Genomic DNA, 27,282 nt, shown 5'->3' on the forward strand with positions numbered 1-27,282 from the left:
ACTCACCGCTTCTCCTGCTTCGAATGGGATTTCTCCACTTCTCCATACACTGCCCGAGAAGCTGCAGTGGGAGGAGACAGATTGAGCGGCCGGCAGCCCCCGGCACAGCCCCGGCTCAGGGCTGCCGTGGGGTGTCGGCCGTTTGCAGGGTGCTCGGTGCTGGGGCCACTCACCGCTCTGCTTCTCTGGCCGGGCTCCTGTCTTGCTTGTCTGACGCTTCTTCTTATTCTTCTTCCACCACTTCTGCAAGGTCCCCAGGAGCTGGGTGAGACGGGAGCACCTCCCAGTCCCACACCACAGCCCCCCACAGCACCCCACAGCACCCCATGCCATCCCTCGCCACCCCACGCTGCAGCACAGTGTGGTGCAACAGTCACCTACCTGAAGCCGCTTGCTCTGCAGCACAGATGAGAATACGCTGAGCCCCATCACGATCAGGATGAGAGGGCCCAGGGGAGACACGGCGTCGGAGCGCCCCATGGCACCGACTCCGGTGTGGCTGCGGTGCTCCGAGTCACCAGCACAGAACCGCGATGCGGCTCCCCAGTGTCCTCCTGGGTCCCCAGTGACGGGACCCGCAAGACTGCTGGGGTGTCAGAGGCCGAGGCTACAGTCTGCCCAGACAATGCCAGACTGCAGTGCCCAGCATCCGCTGACGGCTCCAGTGGGGACCGCGTCCCCCTTTTATAGTGTGGCAGGGGGGCACGTCCCCGCTTTGTGACATCATGGGGCAGTCAGAGCCCCCCTTTGTGACATCACAGGGCAGTCAGGGCCCCCCTTGGTGACATGCAGCAGGGGATGAGGAAGAGCAAGACAAGGAGGGCACTTGCCCCAGGCTGACAACAGGACTATTTCATAGCACGAACATCACATTCAGTACAAATTATAAAGTTTGCTGTGTAGTTCAACTCTCCCTTGATGGCGGCGGTGCAGAGAACTCCTTGCTGCAGTGCCGGAACCCTGAGCCCTTCCCTTCCTCGCAAAGCCACAGCGCTCACGGTGTCCCCCATTGGCTGTCCCCTGCTGGGAGTGCACGGCTTCCTGCTGATGGAATGGGCTGGGTGTAGTCCTTGGGTATTTTATATCGTTATCGGGATTGACACTGCTTCTTTAGCATTATTAGTGTAAATTCTTTAGTTTCATCCTAGTAAATCTATTTCTCTTTCAACCCTCCTGTTTTCTTGTTTTTCCCCCATTCCCCTTCCCGGGTGGGGAGGGGTCATCAGGTGAGAGAGTACTTGTCTAAAGGACAAGAAATTGTGGTGGGTTTCTCAAATCATAACAAGAAGGGAGGGAGAAGGAGAAGGAGAAAAGGAGAAGGAGAAGGGCCCCACCCCTTCCGGGCATGGTTTGGGTGGGAAGGGACCTTAAAGCCCACCCAGTGCCACCCCCTGCCCTGGGCAGGGACACCTCCCACCAGCCCAGCTTGCTCCAAGCCCCGGCCAACCTGGCCTTGAACCCCTCCAGGGATGGGGCAGCCACAGCTTCTCTGGGCAACCTGGGCCAGGGGCTCACCGCCCTCACAGCCAAGAATTTCTGCCCGAGATCTCAGCTCAGTCTCCCCTCTTGCAGTGGAAACCCCTTCCCCCTCGTCCCATGGCTCCCCTCCCTCATCCAGAGTCCCTCCCCAGCTTTCCTGGAGCCCCTTGAGGGACTGGAAGGGGCTCCAAGGTCTCCGTGGAGCTTTCTCTTCCCCAGGCTGAACTTTTCATGGACTCACAGAATTTCAGAGTTGGAAGGGACCTCTAGAGATCATCTATCCAACTCCCCTGCTAAAGCAGCATTGCCCACAGCACATTACTCACGACTGCATCCAGGCACGTCTTGAAAGTCTCCAGAGAAGGAGACTCCACAACCTCCCTGGGCAGCCTCTTCCAGTGCGCTCTCACCCTCACCGTGAAGAAGTTTTTCCTCATGTTTGATTGGAACTTCCTATGTTCCACCTTGTGCCCGTTACCCCTCGTCCTCTTACTGGCAACCACTGAAAAGAGCCTGGCTCCATCCTCCTTCAGCCCACCCTTCAGATACTTGTAAACATTAAGAAGGTCCCCCCTCAGCCTTCTCTTCTCCGGGCTAAAGAGTCCCAGCTCTCTCAGCCTTTCCTCATAAGGGAGATGCTCTAATCCCTCAATCATCTTTGTTGCCCGATGCTCGACTCTCTCCAGAACTTCCCCGTCTCTCTTGATCCGGGGAGCCCAGAGCTGGACACAGTACTCCAGTTGTGGCCTCACCAGTGCAGAGCAGAGGGGGAGAATGACCTGCCTTGACCTGCTGGCCACGCTCTTCCCTGTGCAGCCCAGAATTCTGCTGGCCTTCTTGGCGACAAGGGCACATGGCTTGCTCATGGATAATTTACTGTCTACCAAGACCCCCAGATCCTTTTCTTCAGAGCTGCTTTCCAGCAGGTCCACCCCCAACCCATACTGCTGCCTGACACTCTTCCTCCCCAGCTGCAGGACCCTGCCCTTGTCCTTGTTGAACCTCATTAGGTTCTTCTCTGCCCAGCTCCCCAGCCTGTCTGGCTCACGCTGGATGGCAGCACGGCCCTCTGGGGTCTCAGCCACCCCCCCCAGTTTGGTATCAGCAGCGACCTTGCTGAGCATACACTCTCTCCCCTCGTCCAGGCTGTTGATGAATACTTTAAACAATACTGGTCCAAGTATTGACCCCTGCGGGACACCACTGGTTAGAGGCCTCCAACTCGACCCTGCTCCATTAATGACGACCCTCTGAGTCCTGTCACGCAGCCAGCTCTCCATCCACCTCACTGTCCCCTCGTCTAGTCCACACTTCCTCAGTCTCCTAAGGACGATGTTATGAGAGACAGTGTCAAAAGCCTTGCTCAAGTCAAGGTAGACGACATCACAGAACTGCAGAATGGTTCGGGTTGGAAGGGACCTTAAAGATCATCCAGTTCCAACCCCCCTGCCCTGGGCAGGGACACCTCCCACTAGACCAGGCCGCCCAAAGCCTCACCCAGCCTGGCCTCGAACACCTCCAGGGATGGGCCACTGACAACTTCCCTGGGCAACCTGTGCCAGTGCCTCACCACCCTCACAGTCAAGAATTTCTTCCTGAGAGCCAATCTAAATCTACCCTCCTTCAGTTTGAGACTTTATCCCCTTCTACGGTACGTGGAAGTTCTGATTGGGCAGGACCAGCTCAATTATTAGATCCCCTGGTGTTAACTAGCCAGGTGCCCTTTGCTAACTGTGTATCCCATTGTTTTAAGGTCCCACAGCGGCACGGGGCACAGGGTACGTTTCCAGCCATCCAGTGCTTGCTTCCACCACTGTGAGCACATGGTCCTTACCTTGGTGGGTTTGTGGCAGTGTGGTATCGTCAATCTGCCAGGCCTCCCCATATTGATATTTCAGCCATCGGCCTCCATACCACCGAGGCTTTCACCACCTGACTCGCTTGATTGCAGGGTGTGGAATAAATACTAAATTGGCTAAAAACACAAAAGTACAGCATTGTTCACACATGAAGGAAAAGTAGAAAATCAAGAGGCTTCTGAGGGAGAAAACAGCCGCAGCTGGCATGAAGGATACAACACCTGTGGTTCCCTGATAAGCTACATGAGGTACGGGACGGGATGCAATTATTCCGCGGCTTTACCTTAGGATGTATAGCAGATACGGGAATGGGATGATACCAGGAAACAGGTAAGCTGCCAATTAGCTGCCCGCTCGATGCTCAGAGCCAACATTTTGTCAAATTTTGATGAAACGCTGTCCTTTGTGCGAACTTTGCTCATTAGAATGTCATTATAATACCAAAACACACCTCCACCCCGAAGGCTACCCGCCTCCAAGGTGCGACCGCTCCTTCTTGAGCCTGCGCCCTGAGCTTCTCGTAAACTAGACCTTTAATTGTGAAGCGAGAAAAATTTACACCACTCATGGTAAAAGTATGTACGACTAAAGTCACTCAAACTCCACCTCGAAGATAACAAATAGTAGAAAAACAGCCCGAGAGAGGGGGGATACCCAGGGAAGACACCATCGCAAAGAATTCCATCACTGGCTTCTGGGAGCAGGCAACGGGCTGAGCCTCTCTTCCCCCCATAGGGACACCTTTGGGTAAGACCTAGATTATACCGAGGGCTTCCTCGGGAAACTCAGAAATTTCTCTAGAGACTCTCTTTTCTACATGTATAGCCAGGCTGTATCGTTAGAACTTTGTCCCGCGTTTTGTAGATGTAACAATACTTTCATTTGCACGTGCTTTGCAGACAGTGTATTTATCACCGGCTGCCCTAAGAACCTATCTATCTGTTGCTTAAATAAACTGCACTTTTTGAAGTAGCTCGTCCTTTTGGTTTCTCACCGAACGCGACCAAAGACTCGAGAGTGGCCGTGCTAGTTCATGAGCACGACTAGACGGAAGGTGCAGTCCACTATTACTGTGCCCAAATCGTAACACTTTAATACACATTAAACGCCATTGGGCTGATAGTGCTGAATTGGGCATCCCTCAGGATTTACACCCAGCCGCACCTGGCCTCCCACCTCGGTGAGGAGTGTTAGAACACAAGGGGGTTCCTTTTCTGCCAAAACCGCTTTGCCCCTTTTCACGCGACACCCCCGACCCGCCCCCTGGGCCCCAGCCTGGCGGCCTCTGCAAGGGTCCCGAGGGCTGGGCTGCCTTTGGGGGGTTGCGCTGGTCTGGGGGGGCTGGGCAGGGTTGAGCTGGACGCCAGCGGTCCCAGCTCATTTTGGGGAGGGCTGTGCTGCTTTGGGGGGGGTTGGAGAGAGCTGAGCCGGTTTCCAGTGATCCCAGCTCATCTGGGGGAGGACTGGCTCATGTTAAGCTGGCCGGCCACCAGCACCCCCAGGTCCTTTTCTGCGGGGCAGCTTTCCAGCCACTCTTCCCCAAGCCCCTGGCGTTGCTTGGGGTTGTTGTGACCGAAATGCAGGACCCGGCCCTTGGCCTTATTAAACCTCATCCAATTGGCCTTGGCCCATCCCTCCAGCCTGTCCAGGGCCCTCTGTAGAGCCTTCCTTCCCTCAAGCCGATCAACACTCCCACCTAGTTTGGTGTCATCTGCAAACTCACTGAGGGTGCACTCAGTCCCCTCATCCAGATCATTGATAAAAGATTTTAAACAAAACTGGCCCCAAAACTGAGCCCTGAGGGACACCACTGGTGACCGGCCGCCAAGAGGATTTCACCCCACTAATCACAACTCTCTGGGCACGGCCATGTAGCCGGTTTTTTACCCAGCAAAGAGTACACTTGTCTATGCCGCGATTCGCCAGCTTCTCCAGGAGAACGCTCTGGGGGACGGTGTCAAAGGCCTTACCAAAGTCCAGAGAGACAACGTCCACAGCCTTCCCCGCATCCAGAAGGCGGCTCACATGGTCATGGTGATCTGACTGTGGGTGAGACAAGCCAATGAATCCATTTGTGTGATGTTAATTGCTATATAGCCCTGCCACTCTGTGTCATCATTATTAGAATTGCTAGATGCCATACCAATGGGACTCCAGTAAGAATCACCCAAAACAATGGCAGATGGACTTTGATGAACGTGAGTAAAGCGCAGCGGTGATGGGATCACACCTGACCTCAGCAACTGGCGCCCAGCAACTTCCTGAAGATTGACATCTTCAACCTGCGGAACCTGGGCAGGGTCCGCACCAGCTACACCAGCGGCGAGCTCTGGATACAGCATGCAGGAGTCCAGCACCACACACCATCTCCCCTGCCCCGAGAGACGGCTCTGACAGAGGGAGCCCAAAGCCATGGGTTAAATGAACTCAACCTCAACGGACATTGTCGAGGGATGGCCCAGAGACTAAGGGTCGGTCTCTTCTCTCAAGGAACAGGCGACAGGACAAGAGGAAACGGCCTCAAGTTGCACCAGGGGAGTTTTAGAATGGATATTAGGAAAAATGTTTTCACCAACAGGGTTGTCATTGGAAGAGGCTGCCCAGGGCAGTGGTGGAGTCACCGTCCCGGGAGGGATTTACAAGCCGGGCAGACGTGGTGCTGAGGGACGTGGGTTAGCGGTGGTTTTTGTCAGTGTTGGGTTGATGGTTGGACTTGATGATCTGAAAGGTCCCTTCCAACCTCGACCGTTCTATGATAGCTGTATGTCTATAGATGTGTGTATATATCAAAGACAGGGAAAAGCGGTGGTAATTCATTGGAAAGTGTAAGATCTGGGCATGACGTTGAAAGTATAGAACAAAGGGTGGAAAACACCCGGTTCTGCCAGCAATAGGGTCATTTTTCCCAAGGAGCTGTCACGGGACAGCGGTACTTCCCGGGTCCGGTCGGTGAGCAGTGGTACATTCATGGTGTTTTGTACATTCCTCTAACAGCGTTATTGTTGTGGTTTTCTGCTTTCCTTCGCTGTTCTGTTAAACTGCCTTGATCTCAACCCACAAGTTTTGCCTTTTTCTTCCCATTCTACCCCTCTCCCGTGGCAGGGGGGAAGCAAGTGAGCGGCCGCCTGTTTCTTTGTTGGTGGCTGAAGTTAAACCAGGACATCACCCCACGTCTCAGTTTCCCTCTTTGTAAATTGGAAACAGCGCGCTGGGCTTCATTGGTAAGGTGTTTGAAGCTCTACAATGAGAGGTGCTGAAGAAAGAGGGGGCCTTATTTTTCCTAGAGATGCCCGTAAGGGTGGAAAAGGGCTCGCTGCTTCCTTTGGTTCTGGCGAGGAAAAACAAAGCAAGGGTAAGAAGAAATGATGCTGGAGATGTAGGAGGCCCGTTCCCAAGTCCAACATTTTAACGCGTGGAGTGCAACCTTGTCCCTTGCCTCTGTCTTGCTGTAAAGGTCTCTCTCGTTCAGAGGCACTGCTGTCGAGATTCAAATCCCTTCCTAGAGCCCTCCAAAGGATGCATTCATTGCGTGCAGATGGCACTGGGTGTTCTTCTCGCTTCCTCTGGCTTATACCATTGGGTAGACGACAGCAAAATGATTAATCTCTGAGTCAATCAGGTATTTGAACCTCCTCTAACTAGCGTGCAAGAGCTGAGCAAGGCGTTCGACACGGTCTCCCACAGCATCCTCATAGGGAAGCTTAGGAGGTGTGGGTTAGATAAATGGACATAGATAAGGTGGACAGATAACTGGTTAAAAGACAGAGCTCAGAGGGTCGTGATTAGGGGCAAAGAGTCTAGTTGGAGGTCAGTGACGAGTGGTGTTCCCCAGGGGTCAGTACTGGGTCCAGTCCTCTTCAATATATTCATCAATGACCTGGACGAAGGGATAGAGTGCACCCTCAGCAAGTTTGCTGATGACACAAAGCTGGGGGGGCGGGTGGCTGACACACCAGAAGGCTGTGCCGCCATACAGAGAGACCCGGACAGGTTGGAGAGTTGGGCAGAGAGGAACCTTATGAAATTCAATAAGGGCAAGCGTAGGGTGCGGCACCTGGGGAGGAATAACCCCCTGCACCAGTCCAGGTTGGGGGCTGACCTGCTGGAGAGCAACTCTGTGGAAAGAGACCTGGGAGTCCTGGTGGGCAACAGGATGACCATGAGCCAGCAATGTGCCCTTGTGGCCAAGAAGGCCAATGGCATCTTGGGGGGCATCAAGAAGAGTGTGGCCAGCAGGTGGAGGGAGGTCATCCTCCCCCTCTGCTCGGCCCTGGGGAGGCTGCGTCTGGAGCACTGGGTCCAGTTCTGGGCTCCCCAGTTCCAGAAGGACAGGGAACTGCTGGAGAGGGGACAGCAAAGGGCTACCAGGATGATGAGGGGACTGGAACACCTCTCTGATGAAGAAAGGCTGAGGGACTTGTGTCTCTTTGGTCTGGAAAAAAGACGACTGAGGGGGGATCTTATCAACGCTTAGAAATACTGAAAGGGGGGGTGTCAGGAGGATGGGGCCGGGCTCTTTTCAATGGTGCCCAGCAACAGGACAAGAGGTAACGGGCACAAACTTGACCATAGGAAGTTCCACCTAAACATGAGGAGGAACTTCTTTCCTGTGAGGGTGGCAGAGCCCTGGCACAGGCTGCCCAGAGAGGTGGTGGAGTCTCCGTCTCTGGAGACATTCCAAACCCACCTGGACGCGTTCCCGTGCAACCTGCTCCGGGTGACCCTGCTCTGGCAGGGGGTTGGACTGGAGGGTCTCCAGAGGTCCCTTCCAACCCTACCATTCTGTGATTCTGTGGGCCTCTTCACTAGGCTCTTATCAGGCTGTGTAAATCCCGACCTGTACGAATGAATGAGGGTCGTGTCTCTCAGATACACGGAGCACGCTCAGCCCATTAAATTTCATGACAACAAGAAGCCTCTGTGACTAATGAGGAACCCAGAGAAGCCAAATGCCTTGGCTTGGAGTAAAATCTTGAGGTGTGACTGTTTTCACTCCAAACTGACGGAAAACACCGTCTCCTGCTGAAGAATCTCTGGGGAGAGCCAGGTTCCTTTTACCCCCAGAAGCGAGGCACCCCTGGGAGCTGCACACATCGGGGAGGATCCACTGAATTCAGCATCTGGCATGCAAAGCAGCATGACAGCATGGTGTACACCAGCCACAGTCGTGGTCTGGCCCAGTTCAACACAGCATCCCTAAAGAGTGAGATGTGCTTCCATCTTTTTGCAGTTTAGTGGGATTCAACCCCCCGGCCTCGACTTAAGCGTAGACGTAAGCGCCGGGGCTGGCAGGTGACTCAGAATCCCCAGCTTGGACTAGAGGAGACAGAGGGACCCCCAGCCTAGGAAGGACTCGTGGAACTGCTGGGGCTGCTTGTTCAGCCTCTGCAGCATTCTGTACCTGGCTGAGGAGGTCGGAAAGCCCCGTTTCTGCGAGTGGTTCTCAGGCTCGTTACAATGCTAAAACGTAATCTAGGGAAGGTAGTTATGTTAGCATTTCCGTAAGCGCCCTTTCTCTGGCCCTGGGGACCTCACCTTTCTCTGGCTATTGGAGAGAGGAAGGGAATGGGAGTTTTGAAGCACAAAGTCTTACCTTTAGAGTAGCCAAACTGCATTTCCTTTCTGCCCGGTTTTGGAGCAGCCCCTCCACGGGGGTGACACTTAGAAAGGCCCACACTTCCAGAAAGAACAGCCTGTGGCATGACAAGGTGAGCTGTAGCAGCTCATCGTCCAGCAGCTCACGGTCATTGTTCCACTGAAGTGTTAATTCCTTCAAAAAAGAACAAATGTTGTTAGTGCTGCTCAACAGAACTGGTGAGCGCAGTAACTAGAATTCAATAAACAAGTTTCCCAATACTACCAACAGAAGGGACTGGCAGCAGATCAATTTTGTCCCTTGACAGGAGCAGAGAATCAGTTTTGGGTAACGACAACGGTAGACGCTACGGTAATCCCAACTCTCCCGTGGAGATGGGGGGGCCCTTGAGCATTGCACCCCACCCTAAGAGATAGACAACTTCTGTTACCGTTAGAAGATGCTGCACCCTCAGCTCATGCCATGATCTTATTTGACATATTGGAAATTATCCCCGGTACGAGAGTAGATCCAAAGACAATTTCTAGAAAGCTTTGCAGATCCCGCCTGTTCATTGGAAGCTCTGCAGCGCAACAGAACCTCAAGAGCGCTGTCAGCAACCATCAGGCCGTGTGCTTCCCTCAGGCGTGCAAAGACCTGATGCTCCTTGACGCGGGTCAAGGCTGTCGCACACCTTTGGTGGCACATCCTGCGTGACACCACAGGGCTCTGACATGGCCACCAGTTAATTTACATCCGCTCTAGACGTTTGTGTGTTGCCAAAAGGGAGCAGAACCACGAGTGCAGGCCGATGCAGGCTACAGCGCCGCAAGCAAACAGGGTGTACAGACTCTTCTCCTCATACGCAGATTTCCCTGCAAAAGGGTGGGGTTCAGAAACATCGGAAAGGATAAGCAAGTTACCAGTTACTAAACGTGAACATGTCTAACTAGAAGAAGCCTAAAGCGGTTTCACCAAACTGAGGTTTTCCGGACTGAAAAACTCTTTTTGCTCACAGCTGACATCCCAGCACCAGTATTTTGGGTGTTTTAGCTTTTTATGAGGGCAACCTGACATCAGCCTGACAGTGAAGACTGGCATAACGGGCATCGCAACTGGACAAGGACAACAACCTCAACCAGGCTAGAGTGGAACACCGCAGTGGCTCGCTTATGAAAATGACCCTCTGGCCATAACACTGAAGTGGTCAGGAATTCCTCCTGCTGAGCGCTGCTATGCAGAAGGCCTGGAGGATCACTTTGCTTAGCTTTGTGATACCGCGGTGAGATGTCACTCTGGGTTCCCGTACCTGCAGAACACGCCAGGAGGCTGGGAGGAGGTTGGTGAGGGTGCGTCTCATTCTCCAGCCTGGGTCTCTGAAACTGTAGCTCCGCAGACTCTTATGCTGCTGACTGGCATCTCCGCTAGCAGGATCCTGGCTAGGTGATCGTGCTTCGTGACTCTTTCAAAGAAGAGGTTCACGCACAGTTCTGGGGCTCTCTTGGCCAAGTTGGCCCATGACATTCCCCTGACCACTTGCCCATGAGGGTCATGGATATGACATTGGATATTCAAGGTGCACAGGGAACGAGCGCTGTGCTCCCGCAGGGAGTGCGAGTCAGCCCACCAAGTTTCCGTGACGGCAACTACGTCATAGGTGTCCTGCTGCACAATGATTGGACTCCATGATCTCAAATGTCGTTTCCAACCATGAAGATTCTACGATTCTATGATCTCCATGGGAGAGTTGGGATTACTGTAGCATATACTGTTGTCCTTACACAAAACTGATTCTCTGCTCCTGTCAAGGGACAAAACTGATCTGCTGACAGTCACAGGGATAGAGAAAATATTGACTTTTTTATTGGTTCAGAAGAGGGGCATTCTAGGGGGTTCCCGGCCCCACCCTTCCCACCCATTGCGGGAAATTGCTGAAGCAACGCGACGCGTCCGGCAGCAGCGTCTCCACCAGTCCTTCAGGCGGTGCCAGAGCCGGGTGCAGCACTGACACAGGCACCGTCCTAGCGGGCACAGCCCTGGGGACGCCTGGTCACACTCCCTGTCCACGACCTCGTCGCGCTGCTGCCTCTCCTCCTCCAAGATCTTGACAGTGTCCAAGAGCTCCAAGTAGAGCAACTTGTCGTCCGTGGCCTTGGCTGGGGGGCTGCTGGGCGGCGGAAGCACATTCACGGGGCTCTGCGCCCTGTCCCTCCTCCCTTCCGCATCCATGGGGGTGCTCCTGCCTGAGCCTGGGGGGCTGCTGGTGCTTGGCCCCATGGAGTTGTTCTCACCCGGCCCCGTCTTGCTGTTTCTCTTCACTTCCGCCAGGCTCCCCCTGCCGAGCTCCACAGGGCTGCTCCTTTCCTTCTCCTTTACATTTCTCTCTGGTCCTGTGTCCTCCTCCTTGTCCATGTCCCCATCCTCAGCCTCATCCGTGTCTGCATCCACCCATGGCCACTCCGCTCCCAGGTGCCGGGGCTTCACTGTGGCCCCCAGCTGCTGCTGCGCCTCCATCCTGCCCAGGGGATGGAAGGGCTCCCCGGGGAGGTTCTGGTCACAGGCTCCCGCTGCCCCTTGCCAACGGGCCTGCAGCACCTTCAGCATCTCACAGCACTGCCTGGCCATCTCCTGGGTGCACTCGAAACAGCGGAGGAGCTCCATGACGAGCTCCCCTTGGTCCGAGGCCATGGCTGGGGGGCTGCAGGGTGAAGGCTGCGTGTGCACAGGGCTCTGCGCCCTGTCCCTGCTTTCCCTGGGGACCGGCTCTTGCTTGGTCCTTGTAGGCAGTTCCTGTGGGGACTCCTGGCAGAGGGCTGGCCCTGGCTCCTGCACCCTCCCGTTGACAGCCCTTGGGGGATGGCGGAGTCCTGAGCGGTCGAGTGCTGCCAGCTCCACCATCGCACCAGGCCGGGGCTCCGGGAAGGAGTAGAGGGAGTTGAGGGAAGAGGAGCCTCTGTGAGTCACAGAGTCCATGGTGGCCAGCGGGGCCCGTGGGGAGCGATGCTTCCTCTTCAAGGCCTCCGCACTCGCCCTGCAGAGGAGGAGAAAGAGACCCCGCTGCACCCCAGACCCCAGCGGGACCCACGGGTAGCACCCCCCTTGGCTGGCCCTCAGGGCTGCCCAGCGCAGGCAGGGGCAGGGCAAGGGGTGAGGGTCTGGGGCAGCATCTGGGGTCTCCCCCACACTCACTGCTTCTCCTGCTTGGGCCGGGATTTCTCCACTTCTCCATCCACTGCCCGAGAAGCTGCAGCGGGAGGAGACAGATTGAGCGGCTGGCAGCCCCCGGCACAGCCCCGGCTCAGGGCTGCCGTGGGGTGTCAGCCGATTGCAGGGTGCTCCATGCTGGGGCCACTCACCGCTCTGCTTCTCTGACCGGGCTCCTGTCTTGCTTGTCTGACGCTTCTCCTTACTCTTCTTCTTCCACCACTTCTGCAAGGTCCCCAGGAGCTGGGTGAGACGGGAGCACTTCCCAGTCCCACACCACAGCCCCCCACGGCACCCCACAGCACCCCATGCCATCCCTCGCCGCCCCACGCTGCAGCACAGTGTGGTGCAACAGTCACCTACCTGAAGCCGCTTGCTCTGCAGCACAGCTGAGAACACGCTGAGCCCCATCACAATCAGGAGGAGAGGGCCCAGGGGAGACACGGCGTCAGAGCGCCCCATGGCACCGACTCCGGTGTGGCTGCGGTGCTCCGAGTCACCAGCACAGAACTGCGATGCGGCTCCCCAGTGTCCTCCTGGGTCCCCAGTGACGGGACCCGCAAGACTGCTGGGGTGTCAGAGGCCGAGGCTGCAGTCTGCCCAGACAATGCCAGACTGCGGTGCCCAGCATCCGCTGACGGCTCCAGTGGGGACCACGTCCCTCTTTTATAGTGTGGCAGGGGGGCACGTCCCCCCTTTGTGACATCATGGGGCAGTCAGAGCCCCCCTTTGTGACATCACAGGCAGTCAGAGCCCCCCTTGGTGACATGCAGCAGGGGATGAGGAAGAGCAAGACAAGGAGGGCACTTGCCCCAGGCTGCCAACAGGACTATTTCATAGCACGAACATCACATTCAGTACAAATTATAAAGTCTGCTGTGTAGTTCGACTCTCCCTTGATGGCGGTGGTCCAGAGAACTCCTTGCCGAAGTCTCGGAGCCCTGAGCCCTTCCCTTCCTCCCATAGCCGCAGCGCTCGCAGTGTCCCCCATTGGCTGTCCCCTGCTGGGAGTGCACGGCTTCCTGCTGATGGAATGGGCTGGGTGTAGTCCTTGGGTATTTTATATTGATATCGGGATTGACGCTGCTTCTTTAGCATTATTAGTGTAAATTCTTTAATTTTATCCTAGCAAATCTATTTCTATTGCAACCCTCATGTTTCCTTGTTTTTCCCCAATTCCTCTTCCCCGGTGAGGAGGGGTCATCGGGCGACAGAGTAGTTGTCTAAAGGACAAGAAATTGTGGTGGGTTTCTCAAATCATAACAAGAAGGGAGGGAGAAGGAGAAGGGCCCCACCCCTTCAGGGAATGGTTTGGGTGGGAAGGGACCTTAAAGGCCACCCAGTGCCACCCCCTGCCCTGGGCAGGGACACCTCCCACCAGCCCAGCTTGCTCCAAGCCCCGGCCAACCTGGCCTTGAACCCCTCCAGGGATGGGGCAGCCACAGCTTCTCTGGGCAACCTGGGCCAGGGGCTCACCGCCCTCACAGCCAAGAATTTCTGCCCAAGATCTCAGCTCAATCTCCCCTCTTGCAGTGGAAACCCCTTCCCCCTCGTCCCATGGCTCCCCTCCCTCATCCAGAGTCCCTCCCCAGCTTTCCTGGAGCCCCCTGACGGACTGGAAGGGGCTGGAAGGTCTCCGCGGAGCCTTCTCTTCTCCAGGCTGAACTTTTATAGATATTATTTAGTATTCCTGCTGAAAAATGAGAACCCCTGTCTGATCCTCTGATTTCATTTCAGTCAGTATCTGGGAATGATTTCCCACAAAAGTGCTTTGACCATTCCTGGGGGATCAGCTTTCCTGGTAGGAAAAGCTTCTACTCCTCCTGAGGGTTGATCCATGATTACCAGCAGGTGCTTAACGCCTTCCACAGGAGGCACGTCAGCCTAACCCATCTGCAGCCTTTGGAATGGGAAGTATGACCATGGTTGCCCTCCAGCCTCCTGCTTGGGTTTTGCACCGGAAAACTTCCAACATGTGGGCCAAGAACTCACAATCCCCTTTACTGCCACATGTCTTCCGGGGGCTGTCCACATTTTCTCAATCTGATTAAAAATTGTCATCCCTCCATGTGTCCAAATTCCAGTTTCATCTTTCGTGGAGGAGGGAGGGATCCCGAGTGCAGGGCCCCATTCCATTTTTACAGAGCAAGGCAGCGTTACATCTGTCCCTGTCGTCTGACCGATGGAAGACACGTCTCAGACAGACATCAGGTAGGTGAGCCCAGTGATTCTGCTCAGCTTCGCTGTCGTCTTCCATTGAGAAGACAGTTTTTCACTTCTCTTCTGGGTGTTGAGCCAAACCTAGAGGAAGACTCTCCCCAGCAGGCTCCTGAAAAGACCAAAGCCTGCCCTCCGGAAGTCCATGGTGGCAGTTCTGCTGACGCCCTTCCTTGCTTCTCTAAGAATCAAAAACTCTGTCATTTCATGGTCACTGTGCCCAAGACGGCCTCCAACATCACATCCCCCACAAGTCCTTCTCTGTTCACACACAGCAGGTCCAGCAGGGCTCCTTCCCTAGTGCGTTCCCTCACCAGCTGTGTCAGGAATTTATCCCCACACACCCCAGAAACCTCCAAGACTCTTCCCTCTCAGCTCTATTGTGTTCCCAGCTGATACCTGGTAGGTTGAAGTCTCCCAGCAGGGCAAGGGCCAGTGATCGTGAGATTTCTCCCACCTGCTTACAGAATATTTCACCTGCCTCTCCGTCCTGGTTGGGCAGTCTATAACAGACCGTCATATCAGCCTTCTTGGCCCTCCCCCTCATTCTTACCCAGAAACACTCAACCCCAGTGTTTACCATCATTAAGGTCTCAATGTTCACAACACTCCCCAACATACAGGGCCACCCCACCTCCTCTCCTTCCTTGCCTGTCCCTTCTGAAGGGTTTGTAGCCATCTAATGCAGCACTCCAGTCGTGCGAGTCAGCCCACCATGTTTCCGTACAGCGACTACGTCATAGCTGTCCTGCTGCACAATGGCTTCCAGCTCCTCCTCTTTCTTGCCCATGCTGCAGGCATGAGTGTGGAAGCACTTCAGCTGGCCTGCTGATCCTGACACCTTTTTGCTGGAAGAAGGCTTCACTCCTACCTGACCATTCCCAGGCGCAGCCGTAGCTTCTAACCCATCAACGACCCTTGTGTCTCTGCTGCCGGATTCATCCCTTTCCCCCTTCAAATCTACTTGAAAGCCCCTTTGATGAGCCCTGCCAACTCCTGTGCAAGGATCCTTTTCCCCTTTTGAGGCAGGTGTATCCCATCTGTCTCCAACAGGCCTGCTGTCCTGTCAAACCATGCTGTGATCAAAAACCCCAAAGTCCTGCCGCTGACACCAGGCTCGCAGCCAGGTATTGATCTGCGGGCTCTTCCTGTTGCTTTCCTCATCCTTCCCTGTGCCTGCAACGACAGAGGAGAGCACGACTTGCGCTCCTGAGCCCTTTCCTAGTCATCCCAAGGCCCAGAAGTCTCTCTTGATCTCCCTTGGGATTCTCGGTAACAGATCATCTCTGCCTGTCTGAAAAATGAGGAGCGGTTAATAATCGGAGGGGGGGGAACACCGCCGCGTCCTGTGAGGGAACCCCCGAGCGCCGCCATCGGCCGCCGCTGTGGGCCGGGGTCGGGGCCGGGGCCGGGGCCTGCGGCGGGGCTGTGCCTGGCTGTGGGGCGGCTGAGGGCCCGGCGCCGTGGCCTGTGCTCCAGAGCCCTCACCAGCTCCCTTGCCCTTCTCTGGACACAGAGAATGGTGGGAGAAATAAGTTCCGGTCCGAATGAAATAGGCTCAGGCAGAATCCTCTGGGAAGCACATTTTTATTCACGCTCTTGCAAGAGCGGGTGACCTAGCAAGTAGGCACACTTTCCGTTCTTGAAACACCACACCTTTTTGTTTCCTAATCCCGGCCCAATTTTTCCCTCCCCTCTTTCCCGTTGGTTGGGTACTCCAGGGTTCACGGTCTGTGCGAGGCGCCTAAAATTCTTCCCGCATGTCCTGCCGCTGTTTGCTTCTCTTTATGCTACACCTAAAGGGATTATCTGACTGGTTGATTTCTTTCCTTTTTTGGTAAAAAAATTGCTCAATGTCATTAGCCCTGGTTAAATGTTTGACCACCCTTCCAGACACTAATGCAGTAGGAATCAGTTTGTCCTTTTGTCTGTGTGATAAGAGATGTTCTACAAGCCTTTGCTGGAGCCCCTTTGTCTCAGTCATTCCCTTATCATGTCACCTCTGATGGAAACGGCTTTTCTCCTTTGGGTCAGGCGTGACAGCTTTTGAGAATTTTGAATATCCTTGGGATGCTCAAACCAGCATGTTCCTAGTGTTATGTCTCCTGAATACGTTGCAGGTCTTTTTTAGGGCTAAACGACTATTTAAGACTACCGCCCAGAGATCTGCTCCGAGGCTGGCTAGGTGAGGAGAAATAACTGGCCTCCAGATGGTCCAATGTGAACCAACAGAAGCCGTTTATTAAGCACAGATCATCACCTTTTATACCCTGTGTTGTCGCCGTACACGCGACTCGCTTATTTCTGATTAGCTAGTTACGCTGTCCACGCGCTGTCCATGCAGTTCGTTCACACAGCAGATTGGTTACAAGAATTCGCATAGTAAATTGCTTAGTCATTAGCACAACATGTTTTCTGCCTTCTCAGTTCCCGTTTTTGCCATGTACTAATTCCATCTTCTACCACCTGTTTTGCTCTTACTCTAATCTCTCATAGTAGGGAGGCTGGCTCACATGACCATTTTCTCTCAGACACATTCCTACAATCCCCCCTTTTTCTTCTTGAGCCAGCCAGACCTTATGCATGGCATTTTCTATCATGTCAGTCACTTTGCGGAGAACACACGAGGCTACCATAACCAATAGTAATATAACCAACAATAGCATGAGCCCTTGCTTTAGTAAATCTGATAACCATCCCGTTATACCCCATGAGCTTAACCAATCATCGAAACCTTTTTGACCACTTTTAATTTGGACATGTTATCCTTCAGATCCCGCAACTGCTTATGAATGGATGATGAGTGGTTGGAAAGGTTCATGCAACACATACCTTCAAAATCTTCACATCCATGACCCTGAGCTAACAGCAAAAAATCAATAGCCGCTCGATTTTGCAACGTAGCATGCTGAATGCTATCAACATCAGTGAGCAAGCTAGATATGATCTCAGTTGCAAGGTTTATCTGTTTACTTGCCCAACACCCTATCTTATTCAACATATTCAATGCCATGGCTGTTCCCAGCGAAGGAAGAATACTTAGCCCTATTCTTTGTCCGAGATTCGGGAACGTTATATGGTCGTCACAGGATGGAGTGAAGGTACGAACTGTTCTCTTGGCTCTGTGTTTACTGTGTGCTCTGCTCACTGTGTCTTTGGCCGTACGCAGGCCTCTGCTCGTAGATCTGCCCCATCTCCCCCTTTTTTGTTTAACACCAGACCATTTATTAACAAGGTGGCCATGACTTGTGCTTCTACTCGTTGTGACGCTCTTAGCAGGTTATATATCATACTAAACACAATTAAAAACAGAATCAAGAAGAACCCTGCTAAGGCAATAAATACCCAGATTCCTAAATTTAGCCCAGAAAGCCAATTTCTTTGGATTTACCCACGAGAAATCCTTTTGTAATATTTCAAATACATTGCGGTTCATTAAGTCTTGAATGTTTAGTATTTGAGCTTTTAGCTGGTCATGTAAAGGACGAATATTGTCTTGCAACGACATGTCAAAAGCACCTTGAAGATGGTGTTTAACCATTTCTCAGCCATGTAGCAACGTATTCCAGGGGAGAGATGTAACACAAAGTCTTCGAGAGTTGTACTCCCAATCACAATACAGAGAAAGACGTGTTTTTAATGCGTTTTGCCGATTCCCTGTCCATATTACTGCTGTTTTATACCTTACTAGCGTTAACTTTACACAACAAGATTGATTACATTCTTGTATACTTGCATTTTGAGCCGAAGCAAACAGACGGATGAGAAGTACAAATCATTACAGAATTGTCTTGCTCACAACTTCTATTTGTTGCAGTATTATCTGTGGTTAGCATGCACCCCGATTTAGGGTGCTTATAATACACCTTCGGTTGTTCAGGCCATTCAACACTTCTTACAAAATGTCGCTCTACTGCTGTGGATGACAAAGAAGACATGTTTAGAAAACTTAAAACATGAGTTGCTTTATACACTCACTCTTGAGGTGTCATACCTACGGGATTCCCCCTTTTTTGTTTAGCAAGCATGGTTTTTAAAGTATGATGCATACGCTCCACAATTGCTTGCCCAGTCGGGGAATGAGGAATACTGGTGACATGTTTAATACCTCGTATCTGTAAAAAAAAAAAGACCTGTACTTTAGCGGACACATAAGCTGGTTCATTATCAGTTTTTATAGTTTTCGGTACTCCCACGACTGCGATGCATTGCAACCAATGTCGAATAACATCACAAGCCTTCTCTCCTGTATGAGCAGTAGCTACAACAAAGTGTGAAAACAAATCAACTGAAACATGTCCAAATTCCATAATGCGCGTAACATCGGATTGCCAAAGTTCATCAGGTGTAAGCCCTCGCGGGTTAACCCCCGCAAAGGATGGCAGAGGAGCCAGCTGCTGACAACCGGCACACGTTCACACAGTATCACGTGCTTCTTGTTGTGTCAAAGAAAATTGCTTCCTCAATGCCTTCGCATTTTGATGAAAAAAAATCATGCGACATTTTAGCTTGCTGCATAATGTTGGGAGTTGTTACCAACAGTGTGATAATCCGCAACTGTGTTTCCCTCAGTTAACGGGCCAAGTAAACAGCTATGAGAGCGTATGTGGACAATAAAATAAGGAAACTGTCTTTTTCATAAAAGCAACAGTAATTGCAGTAAGAGACTAAATAACCATTGGTTCTCTACTTGTTTTATAAATGCTCCTTCAAGTCTTTGAACAATACCAGTAACACATTGAGATTCTGCCTACATTTAGCAGTTCCTGTTGAAATAAGTCCAAAGCCTTTACTGTGTCCCTGAACCATCTGCAAACACCGAACAGGTGCCATCAAGAGGCTTTGGTGCTAGCAGGATGCGCGGCTGTAAAGGAATTTGTGAAAGTGACTGTAATAGTCTGTGCCAGGGGAAAGAATAATTTATTTGCCCAATATAATGTACTAAGGAGGTTAAGACTTTGTGATAACCAAGGGTCAAGGTCATCCTTTCTGGTGGGGACATGTATGTGGCTTGGATCCATTCCAGAAAGCTGCTGACAGCACAGACGACCCTGGAAAAACAATCGCGGTAACATTTCAATCATCGTAGTTACTGGTTTTGAAAAGGTATGTGGCAAAAATACCCACTCTAGTGCAGTCAGGCTCTTTGCGAGTGCATCATCCCACTGTCCTATCAGGGCATAAAGTTGAAATTCTTGTAGGAAGGTGTTCAATGCGTCTTGCAGCAGTAGTAGACTATATCTTATCTTGCAACATGCTGTAATGCCTTCGGAGCTGTTGGGGTTAATGAACATAGAACTTATGGGGGGGGGGCGGGGGCAGACACAGTGCTTCAGGGCATCCCCTGTATCTTCAAAGTGCGCTCATGTCTCTCTCCCCCTCGCTCATGTCTCTCTCCCCGTCTCTGACCCGAGACAGCCCCCTTATATCCTGCACTGGATTGAGTGGAGAAGTACAGGCTCGAGCCGCTGCACGCGTGGCCAGTGCACGCAGCAAGTCCCACCAGACTCTCCTGCACTGGACTGAGTAGAAAAGTACAGGCCAGAGTCGCTGCCCGCGTGGCCAGCGTATGCAGCGAGTCTCACCAAACTCATGATCCAGCTTTGCTAACAGCGGCTGTCTGATACGTGACTCCATTGTTGTAATCCCGTCTTAGCTTCTTCTGTGAAGGTCGGGTTCTCATGGATACACACATAGTTTTTAGAGCAACATATTCTACAACTCGTACGAGGGTACGATGCAAAGCGGCATTTACAACTGATCGTATGATGCTTATTAAACACGGCAAACAGCATACTAAACATAACAGACAAATTCCTTCCACACAGGCAATGAGTATAATTTGCTTCAACCAACCCCACCCCCAAGTCCATCCAGCAAAGAGATTTCACCCAGTGGTCTCCACAAGTTGCTGGTTCGGTCGGTGCAGTTCCTGCAACTGGGCATGGATGGATTTGGAGTGGTCACTTAGATTCATACAATACAGTCCTTTAAAATCTTGACAACCGTGTCTGTGAGCTGAAAGCAAAAAATCAGTAGCAGTTCTGTTTTGCAACATCGCATATCGAATACTATCTACATCCAGCAACAACTCAGAAATAGCGGTACTAGTAGCATTGTTAAACTTATCCTTGGCAGCAAGAGAGTCCTTGTTATCACGAATCCTTGGCAGCAAAAGAGTCCTCGTTAGCAAGAGCGCATGCGGACTCCCTGTTCTTGCTGGTACTGTGCTTTGATCTTCTTCCACAACAGGCCAAGATCCTCAAGCAGCTAGATGAGGTGTCTGTGAGTCCATCACAGGCTTATGTCATCCAAACGTTTTTCTTGCCAGCACCCGAGACTGAATAACGATTGGTGTGATATATGTGTTTTCCAGCACCCAGGTGCGAGTCCCTTGAGTGTATTTACAATCCTCCTCGCCGATCTGCCGTTGCTTTCCCATATTCCACCCCCTTGCTCAAGAGACCGCTTCTGCTGGGTTCATTTTAGTCTCACAGGGCATAACACAGAGCAATCTACTAAGGCATGCAATAACATACATGTTGGGGGATGCGGCGGGCCCGTAGACCCTTTGACAGAAGAGATAGAGATTGCAGTGTAGCCGTAAGAAGGCCGCGAGTTGCGTCATATAAGGGCAAAGTAACAAAAAGGAGAAAGAAGAAAATCGCTTCAGAGAACAAGGAGAGTTAGGCTGTGAGGAAGCCAGATTTTGAGCAATGCGAACAGGATTTCAATAACCAATCGTATTGTAGCTACGAGCGCGTGTGCTATGTAACCTAACCAATTGAAAGCGTAGAAAGAACACGTGAACGGAGCGTGAACAAAAGATTAGATATATAAGAAAGCCAAGTTTGTAATAAAGAGAGAGCTTAACTTAACTTTTCAAGGAGAGTCTTGTCGTTTGTCCGTCCCGACTGAAACGACAATTGGTGACCCCGACGTGATACTGAGGAAGAAGACGACTGGAAATAGTCGTGGGGACGGAGCCCAGTGAAGCTGAAGACAGCGGGCAGAGCTGTTGACGGATCCGGATCATATTTCAGAAGACACCTGTAGTAGGTGAGCCACTGGGGACATGGGAGAGAAGTTAACTAAGGAAGAGCAGACTGTACTCTCCACATGGACGCTGCTGTTAAAGCGGCAGGGCGTAATCCTCCCTGAAGTGACCTTGCGAAAAATGCTATTGTGGGGAAAGGAAGAGGGAGTAGAAGTAACGTCGGTTACGGCATTTAGTGTAACGCAATGGACGAACCTAGGGCAGACATTATTTGAGGAAGCTACGCTAATGCGTAGAAAGAACACATGAACAAAAGATTAGATATATAAGAAAGCCAAGTTTGTAATAAAGAGAGAGCTTAACTTAACTCTTCAAGGAGAGTCTTGTCGTTTGTCCGTCCCGACTGATTCACCCAAGAGTACTCAGGGAGCTGGCGAGAGAGCTCACCACGCCTCTCTCCATCATTTATCAACAATCCTGGTCAACAGGGCAGGTACCAGATGACTGGAGGGTGGCTAATGTGACGCCCATCTACAAGAAGGGTCGGAAGGAGGATCCGGGGAACTACGGGCCTGTGAGCCTGATGTCGGTACCAGGGAAGATCGTGGAGAGGATCATCTTGAGTGAGCTCTCACGGCAAGTGCAGGGCAGCCACGGAATCAGGGCCAGCCAGCATGGGTTTAGGAAAGGGAGGTCCTGCTTAACAACCTGATCTCTCTCTATGACCATGTGAGCCGCCTGCTGGATGCGGGGAAGGCTGTGGACGTTGTCTCTCTGGACTTTGGTAAGGCCTTTGACACCGTCCCCCACAGCATTCTCCTGGAGAAGCTGGCGAATCGTGGCATAGACAAGTGCACTCTTTGCTGGGTTAAAAACTGGCTGGATGGCCGTACCCAGAGAGTTGTGATTAGTGGGGTGAAATCCTCTTGGCGGCCGGTCACCAGTGGTGTCCCTCAGGGCTCAGTTTTGGGGCCAGTTTTGTTTAATACCTTTATTAATGATCTGGATGAGCGGATTGTGTGCACCTTCAGTAAGTTCGCAGACGACACCAAGCTAGGTGTGAGTGCTGATCTGCTTGAGGGAAGGAAGGCTCTACAGAGGGCCCTGGACAGGCTGGCTGGCTGGATGGATGGATACACTACTACTGGACTGCACCTTCAGTCCAGTCGTGCTCATGAACTAGCACGGCCACTCTCGAGTCTTTGGTCGCGTTCGGTGAGAAACCAAAAGGACGAGCTACTTCAAAAAGTGCAGTTTATTTAAGCAACAGATAGATAGGTTCTTAGGGCAGCCGGTGATAAATACACTGTCTGCAAAGCACGTGCAAATGAAAGTATTGTTACATCTACAAAACGCGGGACAAAGTTCTAACGATACAGCCTGGCTATACATGTAGAAAAGAGAGTCTCTAGAGAAATTTCTGAGTTTCCCGAGGGAGCCCTCGGTATAATCTAGGTCTTACCCAAAGGCGTCCCTATGGGGGGGAAGAGAGGCTCAGCCCGTCGCCTGCTCCCAGAAGCCAGTGATGGAATTCTTTGCGATGGTGTCTTCCCTGGGTATCCCCCCTCTCTCGGGCTATTTTTCTACTATTTGTTATCTTCGAGGTGGAGTTTGAGTGACTTTAGTCGTACATACTTTTATCATGAGTGGTGTAAACTTTTCTCGCTTCACAATTAAAGGTCTAGTTTACGAGAAGCTCAGGGCGCAGGCTCAAGAAGGAGCAGTGGCACCTTGGAGGCGGGTAGCCTTCGGGGTGGAGGTGTGTTTTGGTATTATAATGACATTCTAACGAGCAAAGTTCGCACAAAGGACAGCATTTCATCAAAATTTGGCAAAATGTTGGCTCCGAGTATGGAGCGGGCAGCTAATTGGCAGCTTATCTGTTTCCTGGTATCATCCCATTCCCGTATCCGCTATACATCCTAAGGTAAAGCCGCGGAATAATTGCATCCCGTCCCGTACCTCATGTAGCTTATCAGGGAACCACAGGTGTTGTATTCTTCATGCCAGCTGCAGCTGTTTTCTCCCTCAGAAGCCTCTTGATTTTCTACTTTTCCTTCCTGTGTGAACAATGCTGTACTTTTGTGTTTTTAGCCAATGTAGTATTTATTCCACAGGGGGGCAGCGAGGTCTGTCCCTGTCCCCGTCCCCCACCCTCTGCCCTCGGCAGGAGGAGAGGAACCAGGTCCTCACCTCCTACCTGTGGGTCCGTCAGGCCTGGCTGGACGCCCACCTCGCCTGGGACAAGGACGCTTACGGCGGCATCGACAGCATCCGCATCCCCAGCAGCTACGTCTGGCGGCCGGCCATCATCATCCTCTACAACGAGTGGGTGCTGCTCGCCCTCCCCCACCCCCCGGCTGCTCCCGGAGCTGGGGGGGCTGAGGCTGCGGCTGGGGGTGTTGCCAACGGGGAGCAGGGGGGTCCTGGTGTGGGGGATGTGGGGAGACGGTCACCTCGACTGGGTGAGAAGGCGGCGGCAGGAGGTGCTGGCATCAGCCTGGTGTGCCACCCACCTGGCAGCTGGGATGTGCCACCACGGGGGTGACCAGGGGCAGCGAGCCCCCTCTTCCTGGGGGTGACGTGGGGAGGGGACACGGGGTTGGGGACCAGTGCTCGGCCCCGGCCCCGCAGACCCTTGCCCCACGTGGGGCTCGGGGCCATCTTGGCCCCACAGCGATCCCTCCCCCAGCGCCAACGACGGCTTTGGCGGCTCGGTGGAGACCAACGTGGTGCTGCGCTCCGACGGGCACATCACGTGGGACTCGCCCGCCATCACCAAGAGCTCCTGCAAGGTGGATGTCTCCTACTTGCCCTTCGACGGGCAGCGGTGCCGCCTCACCTTCGGCTCCTGGAGCTACAACGGGAACCAGATCGACCTCCACAACCGGCTGGACACCGGGGACCTGACGGACTTCGTGGAGAACGTGGAGTGGGAGGCGCTGGGCATGCTGGCTGTAATAAATAGAATCATGTTTGTTAATCAAATCAGGCTTTCTTAAAGGCTGGTGAAAACTTACACTGTTTCGACTCTTCACATACTTAAATCGCAGGCATCCAGCCTGCTGTCTGGTGCACTTTGATACCTCAAGGCCTAAATCACAGGCATCCGGTGTGCTGTCTGGGGCACTTTGATACCTCAAGGCCTAAATCAGAGGCATCTGGTGTGTTTTAACACTTCAAAGGGAAGAGCTAAGTTGTGAGATAAGCTGAAAAGAGTCTCCCCAAGGACACTGATAAAGATGAGGAGCCTTCAGCCCCACCACCATCAGGAGGCGGGACAAGACCGACCCCCTAGCAACACGTCGCTCAGACACAGAATATACCAGGATTGACACATATACGGGAACCAGAAGAGTATATAATCAACTACTTTCGGGAAGTGGGTGTGCGCCGTTGGCGGAGCAAAGACTCCCCGGCCGCCCAGCGCTGTTTTGCTTGCTGCCGCTTGCTTAATAAACTAATTTGATTAATTGGACTGGTTCCTGTCAATTATTGGGCCACAATCTATAACAAATTTGGTGCCGTGACTCGGATAGAGGCAATTTGGCTGTAAACCTCACAGGGGGGGTGCCCCGCTGAGTAAACGGCCCCTGTTGGGGGTTTTTACACCCAAAACCTCTACCGACGAACTCGAAATTCGGCAGCAAGCAAATAAAAGCCGGCAACCCCGTAAACTTTGTGCACGAAGACCCGAACGAAGACTCAGGAGTGAGTAAGTATAGGCCGGTGATCCGTTCGGTTGGGGTTGGGTATCCTGGAGTGTGCCTGTGTGAGACGTCCACTTGAGGACGAAGCAAGTGCGGACCCCTTAGTAGTGCGGTTCCCATCTCCCGCGAGGGACTGGGCCAGGAACAGGGGGAAAAGATTGTGTGTGTGTGTGAAGGCACTCCGGAAGATGGGACAGAAGAAAAGCAAGCCTTCTGATCCCATGGGTGGGTCGGTGCCTAAGGTTAGGTTACCCCAGATACCGCCAGACAGTTCGTTAGGATTAATGATTAAATATTGGGATGATTACCCTTCTAGGCAGGGTAAGGATAAAGCAAAAATGATACGTTATTGTATGGAAGTTTGGGGTGGGAAACAAATTAGAAGTGACCACCTGTATTGGCCCGTTTTTGGGTCCTTTGAAGATTGGATATGCCAGGCTTCACATATTTATGTTAATTCTAAGGAACCCTTTAGCCTGGAGGAGAGTGAATATGCACACTTGTGGATAAGGTCAGAGACTAGAGTAAATCTATATCACTTGAGAGAGAAGAAACAGGGGGGTAGGAAAAAACCCAATTTGTAGCTAAATCATGGACGGACATTAGAAAGAAGCTGGAGAAAGTGGAGGATTGGCAGGATAGGGGTTTGGATGAATTGTTAAGGGAAGCCCAGAAAGTGTATGTCCGCAGGGAGGAGGAAATACATAAGAAACAAGCCAGAATGTTGGTAGCTGCAGTCAGAGAAGGGCAAAGGACGTCAACCCCTGGAAAAGGGTTTGAAGCTCGCCAGATAAGACAGGAGACCCAAAAACCTTTAAGAGGGAGAGAATGGGAAACTGTGGTTTGTTTCTATTGTGGAGGAAAAGGGCATGTTAAAAAGGACTGCAGAAAGAGAATGATGGATGAGAAAATGTTCAAAGACTAGGGGTGTCAGGGGCTCTATTTGCTGGGAACCCGAGGAAAAAAAAAACAAAAAAAAAACAACACGAGAGCCCTTGATAAAACTAAAAGTGGGTCCCCAGCAACAAGAAATTGAGTTCCTAGTGGACTCGGGAGCAGAAAGATCTACCGTTCAAAAATTGCCCCAAGGATGTAAAATATCCTCGGCGACTATACAGGTTATTGGAGCAAAAGGAGAACCTTTTGGAATACCCGTAATAAAGGATGTGTTTTTTGAAACCCATTCTAAGGTAGGGGTGGGGTCCCTGCTACTCATGCCTGAAGCAGACTATAATTTATTGGGCCGAGATTTGATGATTGAATTAGGAATTGGCTTAGAAGTAAAAAATGAAACACTAAAAAAAATTAAACTGTGTCCCTTACGAGTAATAGATGAAGAGAAAATAAATCCTGAAGTCTGGTACACCCCGGAAACAGTAGGTAAGTTAGATATTGAACCCTTTCCAGTAACAATAAGGAACCCAGAAATACCAGTCAGAATAAAACAATACCCCCTTCCTAGAGAAGGGAGGCTAGGTTTGAAACCTGAGATCCAAAGATTACTTGAAAAGGGGTTGCTAGAACCCTGTATGTCTCCTTTTAATACTCCCATCCTGCCTGTAAAAAAAAAAACCAAAAAAACCCAAACAAATGGAAAATATAGGTTAGTACATGACTTATGAGAAATTAACCAGAGAACAATAGCTAGATTCCCGGTGGTGGCGAATCCACACACCCTCCTGAGTCAAACAGGGCCCGATAATCAATGGTATAGTGTAATAGATCTGAAGGATGCATTCTGGGCATGCCCTCTCAAAGAAGATTGCCGAGATTACTTTGCTTTTGAATGGGAAGACCCAGATAACCATCGGAAACAATTACGGCGGACGGTATTGCCCCAAGGCTTTACCGAATCTCCGAACTTGTTCGGACAAGCCTTAGAACAAATCCTGAAGGGGTATGAGTTAAGTGAAGGAGTCACACTGGTCCAATATGTGGATGATTTGCTCCTAGCTGGTGATAGCGAAGAAAAAGTGAGGCAGGAAAGTATTAAGTTACTAAATTTTTTGAGTTTACAAGGATTGAAGGTATCAAAATCAAAACTACAATTTGTTGAGAAAGAAGTAAAATATCTGGGACACAGACTAAGCAAGGGAACTAAGAAATTAGACCCCGAAAGGGTGAATGGCATATTGTCATTACCGGCTCCTAGAACTAAAAGACAGGTTAGGCAATTATTAGGTCTCTTTGGCTATTGCAGGCAATGGATTGAGAACTATAGCAAAAAGGTGAAGTTCCTCT

General features: G+C 51.8%; 1 protein-coding gene across 1 annotated transcript; it reads left to right on the forward strand.

Annotated features, from left to right (window-relative positions):
* The first annotated feature begins 6,176 nt into the window (after nt 1-6,176).
* Nucleotides 6,177-26,922, forward strand: LOC134511236 (neuronal acetylcholine receptor subunit alpha-10-like). Its single transcript, XM_063324884.1, has 4 exons — nt 6,177-6,188; nt 23,508-23,659; nt 24,024-24,288; nt 26,800-26,922. The coding sequence occupies exons 1-4, from the start codon at nt 6,177-6,179 to the stop codon at nt 26,920-26,922; spliced, it is 552 nt and encodes a 183-aa protein (XP_063180954.1).
* The last annotated feature ends 360 nt before the right edge of the window (nt 26,923-27,282 follow it).

This window comes from Chroicocephalus ridibundus, chromosome 1 (genome assembly GCF_963924245.1).
Source record: "Chroicocephalus ridibundus chromosome 1, bChrRid1.1, whole genome shotgun sequence".
Classification (NCBI taxonomy): Eukaryota; Metazoa; Chordata; class Aves; order Charadriiformes; family Laridae; genus Chroicocephalus; species Chroicocephalus ridibundus.